The sequence below is a fragment of the Melanostigma gelatinosum genome (assembly GCF_949748355.1).
Source record: "Melanostigma gelatinosum genome assembly, chromosome: 15".
Taxonomy (NCBI): Eukaryota; Metazoa; Chordata; class Actinopteri; order Perciformes; family Zoarcidae; genus Melanostigma; species Melanostigma gelatinosum.
In genome coordinates, this window is record NC_136648.1 from 12,024,589 (window position 1) to 12,045,630 (window position 21,042).

The window sequence follows — 21,042 nt, forward strand, 5'->3', positions numbered from 1 at the left end:
TTTAGCCTGAATTTGAATCCCCCTGACGTGAGACACATGTTGTTGTTGTTTTCTCTCTCTCTATTTGACCCCGGGATGATTTCAGGTTATTAGCGTGATGTGAGGCCAGGCTAAATAAAGTTTTGAATCACGTGTGAGCTGACTGTCCCGGGCTGAGAGCAGCCCAACAGCAGCACTACAGCTCCTCTGGGCGGACGCTTCCACGCTAACCACCGCCTCTTTCTCCAACTGCACTGGGACAGATTTATGCCTCAGCTTTTTTTTGTATTTATGAACACCAGTCCACCCTCCAGGACCCCTCTAGAACGGCGCGACCGCGTCAATGAAGTGTGAAGACGACATGGGAAGCCCCATGTACCCGAGATGACCGATGATTTGGTCCACATAATCACTTATTTGTTTGTCGCCAGAGAGGGAAACTTAAAACAAGGCTTGTTTTTGGAGTTCCACCTCCCCTCCTCTCTCCCCGTAGGATTTGATTCAAAGGCGAAAACCAAGATGGCCGCCGACTCCGTGCAGGTAGGAAAAGTTGACAACTGTTGCGAAAAGTGCGCAAACTTGCTCCAGAGGTTCAACCATGAGTTAGTAAACAGCCTTATTTTGTCAAAGTCGAGTCGCTGTGAGTCGGTAGTGTTGTATTTATGTTATGGGCTTGTGCTAACGTTGGATCCCAAAGAGTTGCCTGGGAATTATCCATGGATTGGGGCCTGGGAAACAATTATCCAAAGTAATTTATCCTGAAATATTCCAAGTTTTTAAACCGGTAGATTTGGGCGGAAGCTGCTGTGTTAATTCATGTAACGGCCGTTGACGTAAAACGTTATAACGTCAGTGTTGCTGTAGATCAAGTCAAATAATAGTAGTTAAACGTTAACTTACAGCTAACGTTAAGTTAACCTGCGTTACTTTAAAAAAAATAAACAGTGCCCTCTGTGTGTTGATGTAACTTTAAGTTACCGACAACGTCATATTTTTCATTTTTAATATGTTCATGCACAATATGAATACAGTTAAAATCGTCAAATTGTTTTTTATAAAGGGCTGGTTTGTTTGACTTTAAGTTATCGAACACGTTACAGACCGGATGAACTTACTACATCAGCATTAGCGATGTAAAATAAGTCAGAAAGTCACTACTCTAACATGCCAAAGGTCATTTTTCTATTTTAAATAAGGACCAAAGTGCAACCCGGCATTACAGTCGTGTTTCATATTTCTCCACGAACAAGTCGTGACTCACTGATTTAATGTGGTTTCACTTGAGTGACGTCAGACCTGAAGTAAGTCTTTCTGACAAAAACATTGTCTACAGACCTACAACTCATCCACAACTTTCCCTAATCCCTGTTGAAGTGCAGTCTAGCATTTAGCAATATCTTCCCCAAACTGTACTCATGTCAGTCTGATAACTCACACGCTATTATTCATCTTTACAGGAGAATGGTTTACAGCAGATAAGGAAGCTAAGACTTGTGAGAAGTATTAGTCCAAATGTGTTTTTATTCATTTGATCCTTGCTGCTGTTGTAGATTGAGCAACAGGTGGGGATGACCTGTCCTGTTGTCATGTAGGTGATGCCTTCACTGAACCAGTTTAATATTAAAATGTCTATTTTATACGATGGATGTATTGCGTTTTTAATAGTCAGAGTATGATAACCATAAGCTGTAGGCTAGACCACCTATGTCCTCTTGAGTATGAGGACAGACATGGATAAAGAGGTCCTTTATTTGGGATCTCATCATAGTATTGGTTTATAAATAAGCCAGACTAGGTGATGTAAAGTGTTACATACTATTTTACCATCAGAGCTGGCCGATAGTGATTGATCACATTATATATTGCAAACACACGAGTATGATTTAGAGTTGATAAATCAAAAAGTTTGTAGTCACCTGCCACAAAAGCTTGATTCTTTACTCAGATGTATGAGTGGACTACTCTATATTATTTCGAAGAAAACGTTGTCGAACGGTTCAACCACACTGACAATCGAAGAGGCAGAAAGAGACAAACATCCCTCTGAGCAGCAGTTGAATGAGAATATAAGAAATCATCAGTCATTGGTAAAAGAAACTGTGTGCAGATTTGAATAGGAGCAGTTCCTGTTTCAGTGTCTGGTGCACAATGATGCCTGTAACAAGCTGAAATATGAACAGGTGTGTTTTGCAAAAGCAAAGCTGTTCTTAAAACTGCACAACAGAAATAGAAGGTGAGTGGAGGGTTAAACCAATTCAATGTTACTACTGAGTAGACTGCAGGAGGCCCAAAGAAAAAACAGCCACCCAGAAATATTTAGAGCCCAACTGCAAGAACTGTTGTGGTTCAATAATAATACATAACAATAACACAAGCCCAGCCCTATGTTTTATTACTTAATGAGATCGTAGTGCGTTTAGCATATTAGGATTTAAAGATTGCCGTGTGGAAGTCATTCTTTCTCTGTTAGAATATATATTTCTATGTTTAGCTGAGGTCGTAGAAGCCAGCTGAGCTTTAACAGATATCACCACGGGGGTTTATAGTGAGTGGAACCAGTCAGCAGAGAAACAGGTGCTTCAGTGCAGTTATTGCTCGTTGTCCTTTTGTGACAGTTGTGGACACACAATAAATCTACTGTCTGTCCGTCTCAGAAATGACCATTGACCTGAAGTGCAAGACATTACCTAAAAGTTTGACTTGCCATGGGATATGTCTCAGGCCCGTGTGAAGGCTGCGTTTGTAGGATCCGTGTTTATTAGCCCGTGTTGCTATTTCTGGTGGCAGCAAAGCGCCAGGCTGTGGCCAATACTCTGCAGCCAGCTGTGGGGGGAGACAGCCGGGTGTCAGGTTGTAGGTTTGAGATATAGGCCTCATGCAGAAATGGCGAGGGCTTGGCTTTTTACGCATGAGCCTGGATAGTGGCCTCAACCTTTTCCATTGTCCTATTGTCTGAATGGAGCTCTTGTTGTTGGACTTGGAGCTTTCGGGCTTAAAGAGCAAGTTAACCTGCTTACACTTGAGGCTCCGACCTCATGTTTGCTTTTACCTCACAGTTTCCTTTCATGTTCTTGGGCACTAAAGTTGTATAATGCACTTCTTAGCTATAGCTTATTGTTTTTATTTTGTGGAGATGAAGAATTGCTTTTTTTAGTCACCTAAAAAATGAAGCATTTCATTTTTGTAATATTAAACGCAGCGTGTAGTCTTTTCCTCTGTTGTGAGCCTTTAAGAATCCACAGAGCAGCAAGCAGAGCCACACCGACAAGAACAAGTTCCCTCAATCCATCACAAAGTGTTTGCCTTGTGCTATGAGTGGAAACATTTGCTTACAATTCCTGCTTCACTCGTCTTTAAAGTTTGAACCGAGTAAGTCTGGAGTTCTCCGTGCGGCGTCACTCCCCTGACAGGGCAATGCGTTCAAGCGGTAAGAAATGATAAGGGTCATGCAGGTAAACGAGCAACTCAAGGAAGTACAGCAGTTTGAGAGAAACGAGAGGTGAAAGCAATCCTGCAAAATGAGGCCCCTGCTCACCTTCTTCTGCTGTAGTTTCTGTCTTTGATCTCAAGTTAAAACGCAGACCCTTGCGGGTCTACTGGCTGATTTATTTCCACCTTATCTGATCGGCCTTTTCGTGGATTTCCTTGCATTGTTGCGCAGTAAAATAAGCTCTTTAGGGTGTCCTCATGCTGTCCTCGCACCGCATTGGTTAAACACAGCTACAGTGCAAACAAGTTCAGCAGGGCAGAGAGCTGAAGAAGAGAGCTGCCCCCCCCCCCCCCACACACACACACACACACTGTTCTTCCACTTCCAGGAGTTGTGACCTCCATTTTACCTGTGAGTCATCAAGCAGCCTCAAATCCAGCATATGTGTGATATATAGTGTCCTCTGAAGGGAGCACCTATGGAGTGGTCTCACCGACGTCACGATCTCCTTAGTTACGAGGTCGGTCGGCCATGTTGGAGTACATACAGATCCTACATGGCGGCGAGTAAACAAGGAAGTGCGGCGAAAATACCATACTTTGAATCACTGGATAGTGCATCAAAGGTTCGCTACCTGGCCAAATTGAAGGTTATTGGTAACTTGGATCCCTATACGATGAGTGCAGATCGTTTCAGTGCCGATCCTACTTATCTTCCATCGGTAAACTACGCCAACATCTACACGTATCTCGTGAACACCCCCAGTCCTTACACAAAAGACGAGTTGGAGTGCTACAAAGGGCTCGACGCTTATAATCAGTTTGTCAGTGGATGGGTCCGAGACGTCAAAGCAACGGTCGTCGACAATTCTCATCTCGTCATTGGGAGGGTAAATATATACAGATCTGGTCCGATATTTAGCAATATTCAATGTTTACTCAGTGCAAACAGACACGTGTGTTTGTTTACATTGTACATGCATGTCATTGTGTGCGTGTGTGTAGGAATTCACTTTCAACTAACTCCTAACTTCATCCCCCCCCCACACATATATATATATATATATATACATATACATATATATATATATGATCCGACGTTAAACTGATATCAAGCAATGCTGAGGCTGCATCTATGTGTTCCGCCTGTTGTACACGCTCGACACGTCTCTGGCACCGACTGCTGTCACGGGCCGATGAAGCTTCAGTAACCTTCTCATGTCCAAGTTTAATTTATATTTCCTTTATTAAATACTGTTAACAAACGAATTTGCAAATAAAATCACTGACCACTTATAAAGTGATCCGCACATACTCTAGTGTACGCCAAATTCCATTCCTTTATATCTCGAGAGATATTTCTCGCGACGTCGCTTGGATAGCTCCTTCGTGTCATTTCCTTGATGTGTAATGACCGCTGGCAAACGAAAGAATGATTTCTTGTCTCTATCAGCTCTGCTGCCACAACCAAAGACAGCACAAAAGTTCACCACCGATAGGTTATGCGACTCAGCCGTGCATGCCAGTGGCTTTGTGTGTACTCCAACATGGCCGACAGCTAAACTGTGACGTCACACGAGACCACTCCATAGAGGAGAACTTAATGATCGGAAATATGGCCTGTTGAACCTTTCTTACAGTTGTGGGGGTGTCGTCGTTTCACAGCTTCTCCTCTTCCACACAAGTTGCTTTCCAGAGGGGAGGGGGGGGGGCACAATAGACAGCCAGTGTTGTGTTTTTAACTTGGGTTAATTTTAGACACAGTCCTCTCCCTGGAGTTAGATTAGGTCCCATTCCGGGCTGCTCTGACCTCACAGAGTTTGAAGCTAAGAGGGATTTGGCTGTCGCTGCTCAGACGGTTTATCTTCCTCGTTGATGTCACCGGCCTGTGTGAGAAAGAGAGAGCAGAACGACAGAGCTGCAGAACATCGGATAGCGGCGGAGTGAACGAGTGTGGCTTCGGACTGAGCCAGATATCGTGTAGCCGAACCTTTTTGTGGAGCAGGATATCATTTCACCGAAACAGAATCATGATAGTTAGTGCTGGTCAGCAGAACATGCGAGGACGGGTCGGTTCATTTGATCTGGAGATGGAGTTGGCTGAAACCGATGAAGTTCAGGTAACTTAAACCTAGATGTTATGTCTCGTTGCATTGATTCATCATTTTTTTTTTACCAGCCTCTCATCAGGCAACTGTGCTTTTTAACAGTGGCCCACTAAATTGAAGCTAATTGCGTTAAGTCTCAATATTTAAATTTAGGTGTGACCACTTTAGAGGCTTCCAGCGAGTTCTGGATCACCTTTTTATTGTGCCTGTTGATGCTGTGGTTTGATTGAGTGACCGCGCTTTACACCGATGATTTTACCAAAACATCGACTGTCACAGATGTTGAACAACATAAGTAATTGCGCAATTATTGGCACGGTACCACAGTGAGGGCAGGCTTTATATTTAGGTTTGTAATTTGGTTTGAGCTTTGATGACTCATCGTTTTGAAATGTTGTGGTTTTAATAGTAGGACCCATGTAATTCAATTAAACGGTTATATTACCCAACAACATATTTTCAAACCAGAGAACTATGACGACTTGTGTAATGAAAGTCTTCATCGCAACTAGTGGATCATAACGAGTGCACCACTGTATTCATGATAACCTTTTTTTTTAAAGCTGAAGCCATTCAAGATGGGACCTCTAATCCCTCTTTAGAAGGCTTTAAGGATGCAAGTTAAATGGTGACTGACGGTAGCAGTGAAAACACTGTGTGCAGAGGTGAGCTCAAGTTCAGAACACACCACCACGCCGGGCTGACCTCACAATACTCCGGCTATGGCTGCCACAACATATCGTCAGTGCATTGAAGTTGTTATAGCGTCATTCATTTGAAATATGTTCCTTGTACAACTAATGTTTCACAAAGATGTTGGTGGTTATTATGAGATCTCTGGAGCTCCTCTGTTTTTATCGCTTCCTTACTGCTGTGAGCTGACACTCATGACAAAACGGAAATGCTTTTTTTTTTTTTGTGTGTGTGTGTTAATAGCCTCAGCTGTTTTGCATTTACATTGATAAGTCCTGTTGGTTAGTTGCCGCTCAAATAATGCCGGTCTACTTGTTGACTGAGTCACTGAACTCTGCATGTCCTCTCCTCTTTCTCTATTATCCCTTCTCTTCCTCCCTTGCTGACCTCTTCTTAAATACATTCCACATCTTCCTCTCATCTCCTCTTTTTTTCCTCCTCCTCCTCCTCTGTTGTCCTCCTTCAGGGGGATGCCAGGGGCCAGCTGGTGGCGGAGCGACTGGGTCTGGGACACAACCTGGAACTGTCCGACACCATGGTTCAGCAGAAGCTGGACGAGATCAAGGAGCAGATCCGACGCGAGATCCGCAAGGAGCTGAAGATCAAAGAAGGTGCAGAGAACCTCCGAAAGGTAAAACCGCTGAATATCTTGCGGAGAGTCTTTCTCTCAAAGCTGTATGATGATATTTACTTCCATAAAATTTGGGTAACTCATAAGAGACTGATCAAAGTTCACAATCAAAGACGTTTTACAACCGTTTTCACCAGCTGAAGAGTCCCATCACGAGTAACCCGACATTGTTAATGAGGAGTCCCTCTTTAAATCTTTGCCATTCGATAAATTGTCCCATTTTCTCTCCTCTCCTCTCAGGTCACCACAGACAAGAAGAGCCTGGCTTATGTTGACAACATGCTGAAAAAATCTAACAAGAAGGTTGAGGAGCTTCACCAGGAGCTGCAAGAGCTCAACGCCCACATCGTGGTCAAAGACCCTGAAGAACTGCTAGGTAACAACCGAAACATTACAGCAGATAGATAGGCTATATCTATCGATCTATATATCGATCTATCGATCTATCTATCTATCTATCTATCTATCTATCTATCTATCTATCTATCTATCTATCTATCTATCTATCTCTATCAAAGTAGCCCCGGAGGATGTAGTGAACAGGGACCAAGTCTATACTACACGTCACTTCTATACATTGTTGTAGTTGTGCTCTTTTACATTTAGCTCCTTATTCCTTGTATCTAAGCATTGAATTAGGGTTAGTTATATATTGCTCAAATTAAAGCTAAAATACAGTTTTTGCATTGCTTTACATATTTTCATTACTTATCTGTGTCATGTCACAAAGCAGCAATTTCCCTTCCAAATAGTGTCACTATCTCTTCATCGTTCTCTCCCAGATACAGTTTTTTTTGTAAATGCAAAGCATCGCTGAGTAAATAACTTTTGTCAGTGTCTCGTCAGAGCAACACCTGTACGAACACACACACACACAGAGATCATTGAGTGTTTGGAGGTGACTCGCTCTCCAGCGGCTGACATTGTTGCATTCCACATTCCACCGACGGTTACAATGAGCTGCCGATTGTTCCCCTCAGAGGCCGTTGAAAGCCTGCTCCTGTGCGTCTGTCGACAACAATGACACTTGTAGCGAGTTACCCGCAGCACAATATAGTTTGGTTACATTAGTTGCCTTATGCATTCGTTGGTGGCGAGTGTCTGGTGTGGATTCAGGATTAGAAGGAATGCTATTTGTCTAGTTGTTAGCATCACATCCCCCCCCGGTTCAGTTGACATTAGGAAGTAGATGAGGGGGCAGGGAAGGGAGGTCGTCTTGGTAAATGGTTATCTTTAAGTGGGAACAAATTTAGCCTGACTCACTGACTCTCAATCTGATGAACGAGGGCTTTCTTTTTAAGTGACGCGACGCCAGCGGAATGTCGCTGGCCATCGCAAAATGATGGAGAGGGACCGAGGGCCGCTCGGCTCCACGGTCACGAGACAACTTGTTGAAATTGCTCTCGAATCCGCAAGAGACGGCACTTGTTTCCTGAATTAGTAGGAAGGAGTTGCTCTGCCTCTGCGAGCAGCCAGAATGTGTGTTTTGTTCCAGGAGAGCGTTGAGGGGGGGCTCTGGTTATTCTCCGCCACTCAGCTGAGGCCAGAAATGGACCGACTCGCTCTCGTGTGCTGTCTGGGAGCAGCGGCAGCTCTGACTCCAGGGTCACCAGTCAGCTCCCTCTGTCACATATGAGCTCACTCATAAAGACGCTTGCCCCAAGAGCAGCAGTTTACTCCCTGATTGTGGATCAGATATTGGGCAATACTGACACAAAAAGCTTGATCGGGTATCGTGACAATAGGGGCTGATCTATCCAATTCAGTTCTGTGATTTATATGCTTTATACGTTATTGACCGGAATTTCCATTCAAGTTTTTGAAGTTGTTGGTGTACGATTTACTGGTAAATGACAATTCAGTAAGTTTATATTTAAGAATTTCTTTCTTACATTTTCAATGTTTATGTCAAGCCTGATGTTTCCTCACTCATAGGAAGAAGATCTCTTCCACACAGTGAGGCACACGGCTTAATATTCTCACAATGGTGTTGGATCGGTACTAGGCGTCGGCCGATACTCTAACCCCAGGTGTCGGATCGGGTCATCCCTGTCCCTGAATACAAGTCCAGTCTGTTTTCCCTCCAGTTGTCGTATCACATCTGAAATGGCAAAACACCCACGCCAGTTTTAGTTCTCCAGCTCGCCAAACCATGATGTAATTGTTACCAGAGTATTGTTGGCATGTTCCTCATTGCCTTCTCATCAGATACAGATTGGGTTCGTCTGAGGGAGGGTTCCCCCTGTCAGCTGTCCAGCAGTGACATCAGCCCTGCAGCTATTCAGTAGCTCAGTATCTTGTCCTCTGGCCTCAGCGTGGGCTGAACTGCTGAGAAAGAGGGGGAGGGGGGGGGGGGGGGTCCTTGAATTCTTGGCTCTGCAAGACCTTGACCAAACCACACCCCCTTCACACAGAGAGGAAAGCCCCGACCGTAGACGGGATGACACGTGCTGCACTGCCGCACGTGTGTTTCTCGGCGGGCCTTTTGTCTTTTTCACAAAGGACTCATGACTCGCTCATGACAGTGTTATAAATGTAATGGCTGTGACACTACAGACTCTTGACTGTGAAATGTGGATTCTACGAACACTAAAGTTAGTTTTGCCCCAAGTCCCCAAGTAAATACTCACCTTGCTCCACATGCTTTTCTACACATATGTGGTTTGGATGAGAATCTACAAGTGCCCGCTCTGTTTTCCCGTCTAGCCCTGCTTCCCTCAGTGTGTGTGTGTGGTGTGTGTGTGTGTATGTGTATGTATATGTATATATATATATATATATATATATATATATATATATATATATATATATATATATATATATATATACACACACACGCACACATACACACAAGAGGGGTTGCCCCAGGAAGGCTAACTTCCTCCCCTCGTGCACCGAAGCCTCATCAGTGATGTCTTCTCGGCTCATTGAGGGTCATTAGATGAATCATTTCGGCGTTCAGTTCAAAGAGTCACATGCTTCCTTTTTGCCCATGTCCCGCAGGTGTTCAAAGGAATCCTTAGACAGTGTTTTGATGAAACATTCACAATTCATGAATCACAGACCCGCCTGCTGGTTATTATTATCTGTGTTTGACAGCGTCTTCCAGAATAAATGGTTTTCCTCACCGCTGTTATTTTAGTTAACGCTGTTCAGGCTCAATTAGATGAACTCAAGACTCCTTTAGGGAAGTCTGCTTGAAGTCGTTGTGTCATGTGACTTGCTTTTTTGTCTCGAGTGGACTCGAGTGGACTTTAAAAATGAAAAAGAAGAGAATTGAGCTGAATAACGTTCAGTTGTGTACATAGTGGACCTACTATTTAGCAAGTCCTGGCGTAGGAAATGGCATGGCGTGTGTTCTGGATGTGGTGTGTGCTCTTTGGGTCCTTTTCTGAGAGCGGTTGCTTCATGACGCCATAACAACTGAAACTGAACTTGCAAATCAAGTCAGGAGAAGTCAGGCAGGTTTTCTTGCCCACCTCACCTGTGTGCGCGTGTGCGTGTGTGTGTGTGTGTGTGTGAGAATAAATGTTTTCGCTCTGTGCTGCAGCGATCAGCCTGGGGAGGGGTTTTCTCGCCACCTTTCGAGTCCCGACACGACTAAACAGTGAGCTCAGGAGCGGGTCGATGACATAACAGAAAATGCATTTGAATTGGCAGCGATTGCCTTTTTGAATAATAGTTCCTGAAAATCAAAGTATCATAACAAATTAAACAGAATATTTGTGTGCGCTGGGTTTACTATTAATGTGTAATCGCATGTTTCTATCTTTCGTTTCTGCAAAATAGAGCAAAAAAGACGCTTCCAGTCTCCTTCTGACACCATTTAATAAACTGAAATTCTACTTTGTGTCAGACTCCCGATCCAAATCCTAACGTTGTTGGCTTGTGTAGTTATTATTTGTGTTGAGAGTCAATTGGAGTATTTTGTGAACAAACCTTATTAAATAATAAACAGTCGATATATTATGTGACCACTGAAGTCGCTTCCTGACGTTTTTCTGGAAGCAAAGTTAGTGCTGCAGGACTTTAAAACTCCAAAATGGCAGCCGATGAACAGCACACGCATGCTAAGATACTATTTACGTGTATGTTTGTGACAAACTCAGTCAGCACACAGAGTGATATATGTGAGCCATGAAGTTAAAACCTGTGCTTTTTTTTTCTTTGCCTTTCCCTAGAATGCCCTTTGACCCCCGATACGCCCAACAGTGAGGCGAGGATGTGCAACAGCAGCAGCCACCTGGCCGCCCTGAAGAGACAGAATGACATCGAGCTCAAAGTCAAGCAGGGAGCAGAGAACATGATTCTCATGTACTCCAACGGGCCCTCCAAGGTAAGACTCGCTATAAAGCAGACTCAGCGTTTGTGCTGTGTGTTGAGGATGATTCATTCAAGCTGCGTCTTACTTCTGTAGGTAATGTGTTGTGACATTAGCAACATTGTGACATCGCCACTAAAATAGAAATAGAAATGCGAGCAGTCAGGGTCAGAAAATGAGGCTGAATAGTAAAAATAACGTCCAAACTATCTGGTTTATAAATCCTTCAGTTTATTGTCACAGTTTACAAATAAACCTCCACACAAAGTTCTGTGTCCTGTGCCGTGTAATCATAACTGATCGTTGCCAAAACTAGGAAAAAAAGACTTGAATTTGCATCATAAGTGACGTAAACCGCAGCAACATAAACAATTCTCTGGGCAGATAATATGGCCGACATCTTAGCATTGAGGAAAGCATTGTCCATCATCATGCTGTCATCCATCTTATTTTTTCTTTTCTGCGATTGTGCCTCAGACATCCAGCAGTGGGCTGGGTAGTGGAGTAGCCTTGGGTCCCAGCTGGGTTAGCTTAGCTTCCATCTTGGCTCTCCTCCCCGGGGCAGGTTGGTGGCGTTTGAACCGGCAGGCCTGGCTGGTTGGTCGGCCGTGGGCGGTGCTCGTCTCAAAAGTCCGCTGCACTTAATCCAATCCCCACCCTTCCTTTTCAGATGTTGATGAATGTATTCTGTCATATGCCATTGGTGATAAACACGAAAAAATGCCAAAAATGTAGCAAAATTCTCCGGATCTACATGCTCCCGATAATGCGGGTAATCACAATGCTTATTTATTTCGTCATGATAAGAGTCTTAGTATGTTAAAGGCTCAATCCGGTCTGCAGGTGGTAGGATGATCCATGTTGGCTTTGCGTGTACAGCGTCGCTGTAGGGGAGGAGGAAACATGAGAAGGCGCTGACACATCCTGTGTGTCATATGCACCGCTGTTTGTTCACAAAGCTCTCTGTGGCTCCTCTAATGCGCAGAGCGAGGAGAACTATCATTTAGCCGGGAGGTTGTGTGTACGTTACCAGAACGGATAACAACAGCTGGAGCACCGCGAGCCGCTCGTCTCGGCTCCTGTGTCCGTCTCGGCAGTAATCGAAGCCACTTTGTAGTAGACGGTTTAGTATAGTGTAGTGTTTCAGTCGTGAGTCTCTGCTTAGCCGGTGAGAAAGTGAGAATCCTTTTTAAAGGGATAGTTTGACACTTGTGGAAATACTTTAATTCTCCTTCTCGAGTTGAAGCCCGGCTCCGTCCAAATGTAACAAGATCCGCACCATGCTCTCAGAACTGTAACTGTCCTGTAATGGAAATGTGTGCGAATATGTGACCAGTTCTACATTAACAAGAACAATTTTGGAAAGACTCTAAACTCGATGGTGTCTAACTTGGGTTCATGTCATATCTAATTTTAACCAGACATAAGTCCTTCAATTTGCTCAATAACACAGAAGTTGTCTGACTGTGTGTTCATGTGAGTATTGTTTGGAGAAGAGAGAGCCTCGGTGTAGAACTGTCACATGATCCCCACTGTCTGTCGAGAAGGAGCCTCTGTCTGACCGGGGAAGGTCGCTTACAAAACACTCCGACCTCCCCCGGTCAGACAGACAGAGGGACAGACAGACGGAGGGTCAGACAGACAGACGGAGGCACCTTCCAGATGGAAATAGTCCTGATGTCAGAGAGGAAATGCCTGCTGGAGGTCTTTCCTGCGCGCGGCGCCGCCGCCATCAACAACCAGGATTTAAACTTCAGGGGAATTTGGGGTGGAGTTTGCTTACACCACTGTGTGTGTGTTTGTGTGTGTAATGGCACATTATGACACATAATCAGATTCCACTTTTGTTTTTTGATGATTAAGATTTTCCATGTGGTCACTCTCGTTCTTTTGGCTCCAATTAAGGGCATGAACTGGCGTCCTGGCTGTTTGTGTTACATGCTCACAACATCAAAACACAAAAAGTGGTGAGGGATGGTGTGCTGTGAGGGTCCTCTGTAAAGTCCTGACATCCAGTTATTTTAACGAAGACAAAACATTCCAATTCAAGCATTAATGTATAATGTGTGTTTTTATCGTGTGATATTCCCCCATCAACAGTTTCATTTCAAATTTTTTTTCTTAGGATCGTAAGTTGCTAGCGACCGCCCAGCAGATGCTCCAGGACAGCAAGACGAAGATAGAGTTCATCCGGATGCAGATCCTCAAGTCCAGCCAGGCCAGCGAGCTGAGCTTCGACAACAACGACGTGATGGGTGAGCCTCCGCCTGCGCTCGGTGATCCCTTTTTAGAATTGGCCTGCGTGAGTGCACACAAGGTCTTCTGAACAATTCCGTCTCAATGAAAGAATCGTTTCCTTCCTCGTCCTCCAGACAAGCCCATCATCAGCCCGCTGGACCTTCGGGTGGAGGAGCTGTGTCACCACGCCAAGATAGAGTCCGCCGTGGCAGAGGGAGCCAAGAACGTCATGAAACTCCTGGGCTCGGGAAAAGTCACAGAGAAGAAAGCACATTCGGAGGTAGATGTTTGTGTTTTGCATGTATTTGAGTTTTATGTCCGTTTAAAACGAGGGGGAATAGGATTCCCATCACTTTAGACCTGCAGGACACTTTCATGGCCTTTCAATGAAACTGATCCGCTCTATTAAAGTAGACTGGACCTTATAACTGATGTTTCTATCCTTCTCTGTTTCCTTTCCTCCCACCCTCCTTTGCTTTCTTTTTGTACTTCCTTCCCTCCGTCCTCTCTCCAGGCCCAGGCTCGTTTTAATGAGTCCAGTCAAAAGCTCGACCTCCTGCGGTATTCCTTGGAGCAGCGCCTCAACGAGTTGCCTAAAAACCACCCTCGCAGCAGCAGCATCGTGGAGGAGCTGTCCCTGCTGTCCTCACCGGTCCTCAGCCCCAGATCCAGCCTCATCTCCACGCAGAACCAGTACAGCACCGTGACCAAGCCCGCTGCACTCACAGGTAACTGGAGCAGAGACGCAGTGATGGTTATTGGTAGCGCGTTGATCATTTGAGGTAATATACACTTTTTGATACAGCAGCATCATCCTATTCTTCTTAACCACCAAACAATACCAACTGTTCAAGTGTGGATATTGGAGCTTGGCATGTGTATTAGTTTATATATAATATTTATTATTGCATACTTCCTTCAGTCACACAACAATCTATTAAAGCTTGTTGGACAACGAGAGATGCGTCAGTTAATCTTGCAAAGCTTTTGTAGGATTCATTTTCAATGAATCGTAATTTTTTTTTTAATCAAAAAATAAATTTCTTGCTCTCCTGTCTTGATGTCCATGTTGTCCTTTGATGTATCAAGACAAGATACAAGACGATCTCTCCCATTTTCTCTCATTACTTTGAGGAAAAAGTTAAATTGTCCCTTACTACGTCCATTCATTATTTCGGGGGCTTCTGTTTGACACCACTTGTTAGTTATGAACCGGTTAGTAGCTTTACAGAGACACAGCTCACTTCTCATCACTGCGTCTCCTGTTATTATTACCCAAAGAACAAACCTTCACCTTTCATTTTGGAAAACACTTTTAAAATGCCTTGACCAGTTCTAATGGGCAAAATAGGATAACTGAACAACTGTGAGCAAGACGGATTGCGTGCTACAGGTCTGTGTGTCTTCCCACCTCACCTCCAGGCACGTTAGACGTCAGACTCATGGGCTGCCAGGACCTTCTGGAAAACGTCCCCGGTCGTTCCAAAGCTGCGTCTGTCCCGCTGCCCGGCTGGAGCCCCAGCGAGACGCGCTCATCCTTCATCAGCCGAGCGAACCGAAACCGCGGCGTGAGCTCACGGAACCTGACGAAGAGCGAGGAGCTCTCCAGTGAGTAGACCTCGGGCACTGTCCGGAAGATAAGAAGGTTGAAAAGTAGTCCTGAGAAACGACCTCGTCTGTAATACCAACTGAATTGCAGTCGCGCTCGGGGCATTGTTAATACATCAGTACTTGATAAAGAACGAGTGCATACGTTTCCCTCAGATGAGATCAGCGCAGTATTGAAGCTGGACAACACGGTCGTCGGCCAAACAAGCTGGAGGTCGGTCAGTAACCAGGCCTGGGACCAGAAGTTTACATTGGAGCTGGACCGGGTAACACGCACACATTTCTGCCCTTGACCCTCGTCTGTGTTGTTGACTGTGAACAAACACAGTGTTGTGTTTGAGCAACACATTCAGTGTGTTTCACATCGGTTTTGTGTGCGTGCGTGTGTGTGGCTCTGTCCTGTAGTCTCGTGAGCTGGAGATCTCGGTGTACTGGCGTGACTGGCGTTCGCTCTGCGCTGTCAAGTTCCTGCGACTGGAGGACTTCCTGGACAACCAGCGTCATGGGATGTGTCTGTACCTGGAGCCACAGGGGATGCTGTTTGCTGAGGTGCGCACAAACTCACATACACACACCAACTACAGTGTTATATATATGTATGTATATACATGAATATATATGTATGTCTATTCATAAATATATGCATGTGTCTATGATGGAAGTGTTTCCTACTGCCCATGCAGTTGCACCAGCTTTCTGTGTTGTCTAAATTTTGAATTCTCTTGTACAGGTGACATTTTTCAATCCCGTCATTGAGAGACGACCAAAGTTGCAAAGACAAAAGAAGATTTTCTCGAAGCAGCAAGGTGAGTCATCATTCAACATGACCTCACACTTATTCTCATTCTACATTTGTTTAAAGATGCTTGGACGGTGTACCTTATGATGTTGATATTATGGTTCCTGGATCCACTAAATACAGGATTCATCTTTCCAGGGAAAAGGAGACATTACTTTGTAATGTTGACATGTGTTCCCTGTTCTCCATCCGTTCCTCACAGTTCTTTACAAACGTCATCCCCTCTTTGTCTCATTTGCCTCTTCGTTGTCAGGTAAAACCTTCCTGCGAGCCCCTCAGATGAACATCAACATCGCCACCTGGGGCCGCCTGGTGAGAAGAGCCATACCGACCGTCAGCACCAACTCCTTCAGCCCGCAGGCGGCTGAGACTGGGACCAGCAGCCTGCCTGGTTCACCCACACCCTGCAGGTACTAAAGCACACATCCTCGTACACACACATCTGAGGCTGTTCAAAACTAATCAACAACTCTGCCGATTCACAGTGACCCGCTGGTGACCAAGCTGGACTTTGACAAAGAGCCCACCCCAGGACCCAAACACTACCCAGCACCCGACGACAACCGAGAACCGCTGGTGCAGGACAAGATGCCCGACAAAGAGGAGGTACAGGTACAGTGATCTAGGAAGTACTGGTATTGTGTGAGAGACATTCATAAAGTCGGTTCATGTTGGGGCGAGCTAAACAAAACGATTCACAGTTTTTGACCGCTGTCTTCTCATAAAATGCTCTGGTAGCCACATGGATATATAAACCAAAGAACTTCATAGAAGACCTTTCTTATTTATTGGCTCATGTTCCCCTCAGTACGTGTGTCACCTCTGATCATCATCCACAACCAAAGAAGCACTTAGTGGAGTCATAGTCACAGGCTGTGTAAGACTAAACTATGTCGTTTTATGGATGGTTCATTTAATTTAACAACAAAATGTTCTCCATTGTTTATGTGTCCCTGCAGATGAATGGAGTCCTGCAGATCTTAGTTTAAAGTGATTGTCAGAGTGTATTTGTGATTATTAATATGAAGACACAACGTCTTCCAGTAGTAAATAATTCTTCATCTTTTCTAGTTGACCAAAACCTTACATTTCTTCACCGTTCTGTCCTTCCCTCTCTGCAGGATGCACTCGCCTCATTTGACTTCTTGAACAACAGGAACAGCATGGCGGTGAAGCCGGACCTGGACGGATCGGTGGAGCAGGAGATGCAGCATCCGGACCTGGAGCTCATTGCCATCCCGAAAGACTCTGAGATCAGGTAGGAGAGCCGTGTGCTCGTCTCGTCTGTGGTCCTGTCAAAGCTTCAAGTACATTTCAAACGAAGAGAAGAATATCTTGACATGTTGTTTTGAGCAGCGTGTGTCACCATTATTGCTTTTTGTTGTTTCACTCTTTGACACCCATCTGCTCAGTCCTAATGTTCTGACTGGGCTGAAATAGTAACATGGGTGTTGACACTGCCCCCTGGCTTTGAGTTTAGCTGTCGTCTCAACATTCATTCACAATGGAAACTAATACAAACACTGATTCTTTTCCAGGGAGGAAGATCAGTTCCACTTCAGTCTCCAAGACTTCAAATGTGTGGCGGTCCTCGGACGTGGTCACTTCGGAAAGGTACGTTTCATTTGGTCTTTTCACAATCGGTTAATCTCTCTCTTATTTTCCCTGCTTGATTGTAATGTCTAAAATTGACCAGAAAGTAGTCAAAATTAGTTGACGATGACATCATGCTTGTTTTATGTGGCCGACAGTCATTTATTCAGTTTATATCTCAAATGTGAAAATGAAAAGCACCAAATCCTCACGTTTGAGAAGCTGTAACTTTCCTCTGCCTCCCCTCCTCAGGTGTTGTTAGCAGAATACAAAAGCACAGGTGAGATGTTCGCTATCAAAGCGCTGAAGAAAGGAGACATTGTGGCCCGCGATGAGGTGGACAGGTAAATGTTTTAAAAGTTCTCCTCAGCCAAATACACTGCAAGGCTGCACTGGGAAGCGCTGCTGTGACTCACACGGCCTCTTCCTCTTCCTCCTCCTCTTCTCTTTGCCAGTCTGATGTGCGAGAAGAGGATTTTCGAAGCGGTCAACAGCGTCCGCCACCCGTTCCTGGTCAACCTGTTTGCGTGTTTCCAGACGCAGGAGCACGTTTGTTTCGTCATGGAGTACGCAGCGGGAGGCGACCTGATGATGCACATCCACGCTGATGTTTTCTCCGAGCCCCGGGCCATGTGAGTGTCTAAACGTCTCTCGATAGGAATTCTCAGTGTGTAATACTTGTAATCTAATACAGTGGCTGTTTTGTTCCCGTGCAGATTTTATGCAGCCTGCGTCGTATTGGGATTACAGTTCTTACACGACCATAAGATTGTGTACAGGTAAGCCGTTTAAAGTCATTCCATTTAGTCCCACATCTGTCGGGAGCATGAAGTCCTCAACACACCTTTTTTTTTTATTTTGCAGAGATCTGAAGCTGGATAACCTGCTCCTGGACACAGAGGGCTATGTAAAGATTGCTGACTTTGGGCTTTGCAAAGAAGGTAAAATGGAGAACCACGTTATACTGAAGGCTTTTTTACCTTTTAGATTAAACAAGAACATTGAAAGAGAATCTCCTGACCAATCTCGTGCAGCATCAAAATGAAAACCGCCGCGCTGAATATTCTCAACATATCAGTTCTGGGTGTTCCCAAACGAGAGAGGTAGTGACAGTTTTAAACGGCGTCTGTGTTGCTTCCAGGAATGGGTTTCCAGGACCGCACCAGCACGTTTTGTGGCACGCCGGAGTTTCTAGCTCCTGAGGTTTTGACTGAAACGTCGTACACTCGCGCTGTGGATTGGTGGGGGCTGGGCGTCCTCATCTTTGAGATGCTGGTTGGGGAGGTGAGTGCTGTAACAAACGTTCGGTAACCTCGTGTCGTTGCATTCTGTGATTCCATTTGATTCATGCTGAATTTTCATTTTGTCCTGTTTTCAGTCGCCCTTCCCCGGTGACGATGAGGAGGAGGTGTTTGACAGCATCGTCAACGATGAGGTCCGCTACCCACGATTCCTCTCGACCGAGGCCATCTCCGTCATGAGGAGGGTGTGTAGTGATGCTCTGAGAAGGAAGGAGTCGGTGATTGAATGATGACACACACGATGAGATTACATCGTGTGTGTGTGTGTGTGTGTCCCTGGTAGTGTATCAGTTTAATATTCACTCTATATCTGCTTCTCCTTGTGCTCAGCTTTTAAGAAGGAATCCAGAAAGACGACTGGGAGCAGGAGATAAGGATGCAGAGGAGGTTAAGAAACATCTATTCTTCAGGGTAAGAAACGAAGCCACCATTTGCAATGAACAACAAAACAAAACATTTTTAACGTGAGCCTGTGTGTTTCTTGGCAGAACATGGATTGGAACGGACTATTGGCTAAGAAGGTGAAGCCGCCGTTCGTGCCGACTATTCACGACGCCACCGACGTCAGCAACTTCGACGATGAATTTACCTCAGAGGCTCCGATCTTAACCCCGCCCAGGGAACCCCGACCGCTGAACTCCGACGAGCAGAACATGTTCTCTGACTTTGATTACATCGCTGACTGGTGTTAGCTTCCCGTCTACACACACACACACTGTGAACCAACCAACACAGCAATGACTGTAGCTCACAACATTTTTTTTTTTAAACTTTCCTCATCCTTGCCCAAAACGGCGGCTCCCCGAAGCCTTCCGGGCAAAACTTTGTGCCATTGAGAAGAAAAGTCCAGAAGCCTCCAGAGGACTCCCACTTATTTTATAATCCACATGAAGAACGTTTTCTTTTTCTTTTCTTTTTTAAGAAAAAGAAAACAAAAGAAACTCTGTTGTTGGAGAGTGAACGAGGAGGAATGCTTTGTCCTCCTGCACACCTTGTCGTCGTGTCCATTGTCTGACCACTGAGAATGTTTTTCATATGAACTCTGAGAAGACGGCAACATCACAATCATGTTATTCAGCGTCACTGTCGTCAGTTGTTGTTTTTTTGATCTGTACAGATTATATTCAGTCGTATATATATATATTTTATTTTTGTGTGTTTTCCTTTCTTTATTTGCAAAGCCCTCGCCACAGTTTAAGGACATTTAATCTCACTGTACATTTTGAAGTGCTCAAAGCATTCTCACTGAGCGGTCAACTACAGACATCTTGACTACTACGGCTGCTGCTTCTCGACTTGAAATCAAAGAAACGGTCTTCACCCTCAGCTCCTCTTTGTCCACAATCTGGTTTAACACTTTTTTTCCTCACTTTGCTTCCAGGTCTGCATACAATAACCCACATAATAATATTCTTTGAGTATAAAACAGTATTCCATCTAGTGTTAAATGAAATGAAACACGTTACTATTGTTGGAAATTTGATCATTTAAAAGGCCTGTTGGCCGGAAGAAATGCTGAATATTTTAGAGCGAAGTTCAGTTTGATGTCAATTTTCTATTTTTTCCTCAGTGAACCTGAAAGCATTTTTCTTGTTTCCTCAAAGTGAAAACAGTGTTTTGCAGTTAAAAGCTATCGAAACCAAATTCCTCCTGTCCGTCTTGAAGCAGCAGACCTTTTACCTCTTGTGGTAAAAAATATCTGGACTGACAAGAAGCAAAGATGTGTTGTGCAGAAATCCATAAGAAAGCGCTGAGCTGTTATTTGGGAACCTATGAAGCTCAGCTGTTCCAGGTTTCTGTCAAAATGTCATTTAAATGCTGCCCACGCCGTTCTGTGATCAGTTATTTTTCAATCTGACAGAGGAACCAGCTGATGACATGTTCATTTGCATGTTAAATATAAAGTGACTCATGTTGGAGAGCTGTTGATACGAATCACTACAGGGGAGGGCCGGGTATATTATATATACATACTGTATGTACACAAGCTGAAAGCACTAATTGTATCTAGTTTTAATTATCTACATTTGTTAATGACGAAAATAGATTGTACAAAGTTGTTTTTTATTCTTTGCTTGTGCATGTTGCCAGAACAGAAGACTTTATAGATGGTACACAAATACTCAGTCACAACTGTTACAGATTACCGGTGTAAAAAAAACAACAAAAAGGCATTTCTGCAGTCGTTGCCCATCATAAATGCACAAATTAAACATTTGTAATAGCGGATTTGCTTTTATTTGTACAAGTCAATGAATACACTGGGTGTTTAGAATCTGATCTGCCTTTCGTTGAGGCAGTTTCGATGCGTTTCAATCTTTGAAGGACCAGAGTAGTAAAAC

At 44.4% G+C, this 21,042-nt stretch overlaps 1 protein-coding gene across 2 annotated transcripts; it reads left to right on the forward strand.

Annotated features, from left to right (window-relative positions):
• The first annotated feature begins 282 nt into the window (after positions 1–282).
• pkn2a (protein kinase N2a) lies at positions 283–20,927 on the forward strand. 2 transcript variants are annotated; one of them, XM_079284906.1, is made up of 23 exons: positions 283–519; positions 6,676–6,840; positions 7,081–7,216; positions 11,022–11,176; positions 13,287–13,416; positions 13,534–13,679; positions 13,914–14,127; positions 14,822–15,007; positions 15,164–15,273; positions 15,413–15,556; positions 15,738–15,813; positions 16,060–16,216; positions 16,292–16,418; positions 16,928–17,064; positions 17,345–17,420; positions 17,652–17,743; positions 17,855–18,031; positions 18,116–18,178; positions 18,264–18,340; positions 18,541–18,683; positions 18,778–18,885; positions 19,031–19,111; positions 19,189–20,927. In XM_079284906.1, the coding sequence occupies exons 1-23, from the start codon at positions 364–366 to the stop codon at positions 19,390–19,392; spliced, it is 3,060 nt and encodes a 1,019-aa protein (XP_079141032.1). In that variant the 5' UTR covers positions 283–363; the 3' UTR covers positions 19,393–20,927. The 2 variants fall into 2 exon arrangements, with proteins under 2 accessions (XP_079141032.1, XP_079141033.1); XM_079284907.1 differs by having other exon boundaries at positions 16,292–16,412.
• Positions 20,928–21,042: the final 115 nt, after the last annotated feature.

What these genes read in the sequence shown, in the direction of transcription:
- pkn2a (XM_079284906.1), top strand. Translation starts at nt 364, where the DNA reads ATGACCGATGATTTGGTCCACATAATCACTTATTTGTTTGTCGCCAGA. An exon ending in AGAAGAAAGCACATTCGGAG is followed by an intron (nt 13,680 to 13,913) that starts GTAGATGTTTGT and finishes TCCTCTCTCCAG; the next exon opens with GCCCAGGCTCGTTTTAATGA. An exon ending in GAAGAGCGAGGAGCTCTCCA is followed by an intron (nt 15,008 to 15,163) that starts GTGAGTAGACCT and finishes CGTTTCCCTCAG; the next exon opens with ATGAGATCAGCGCAGTATTG.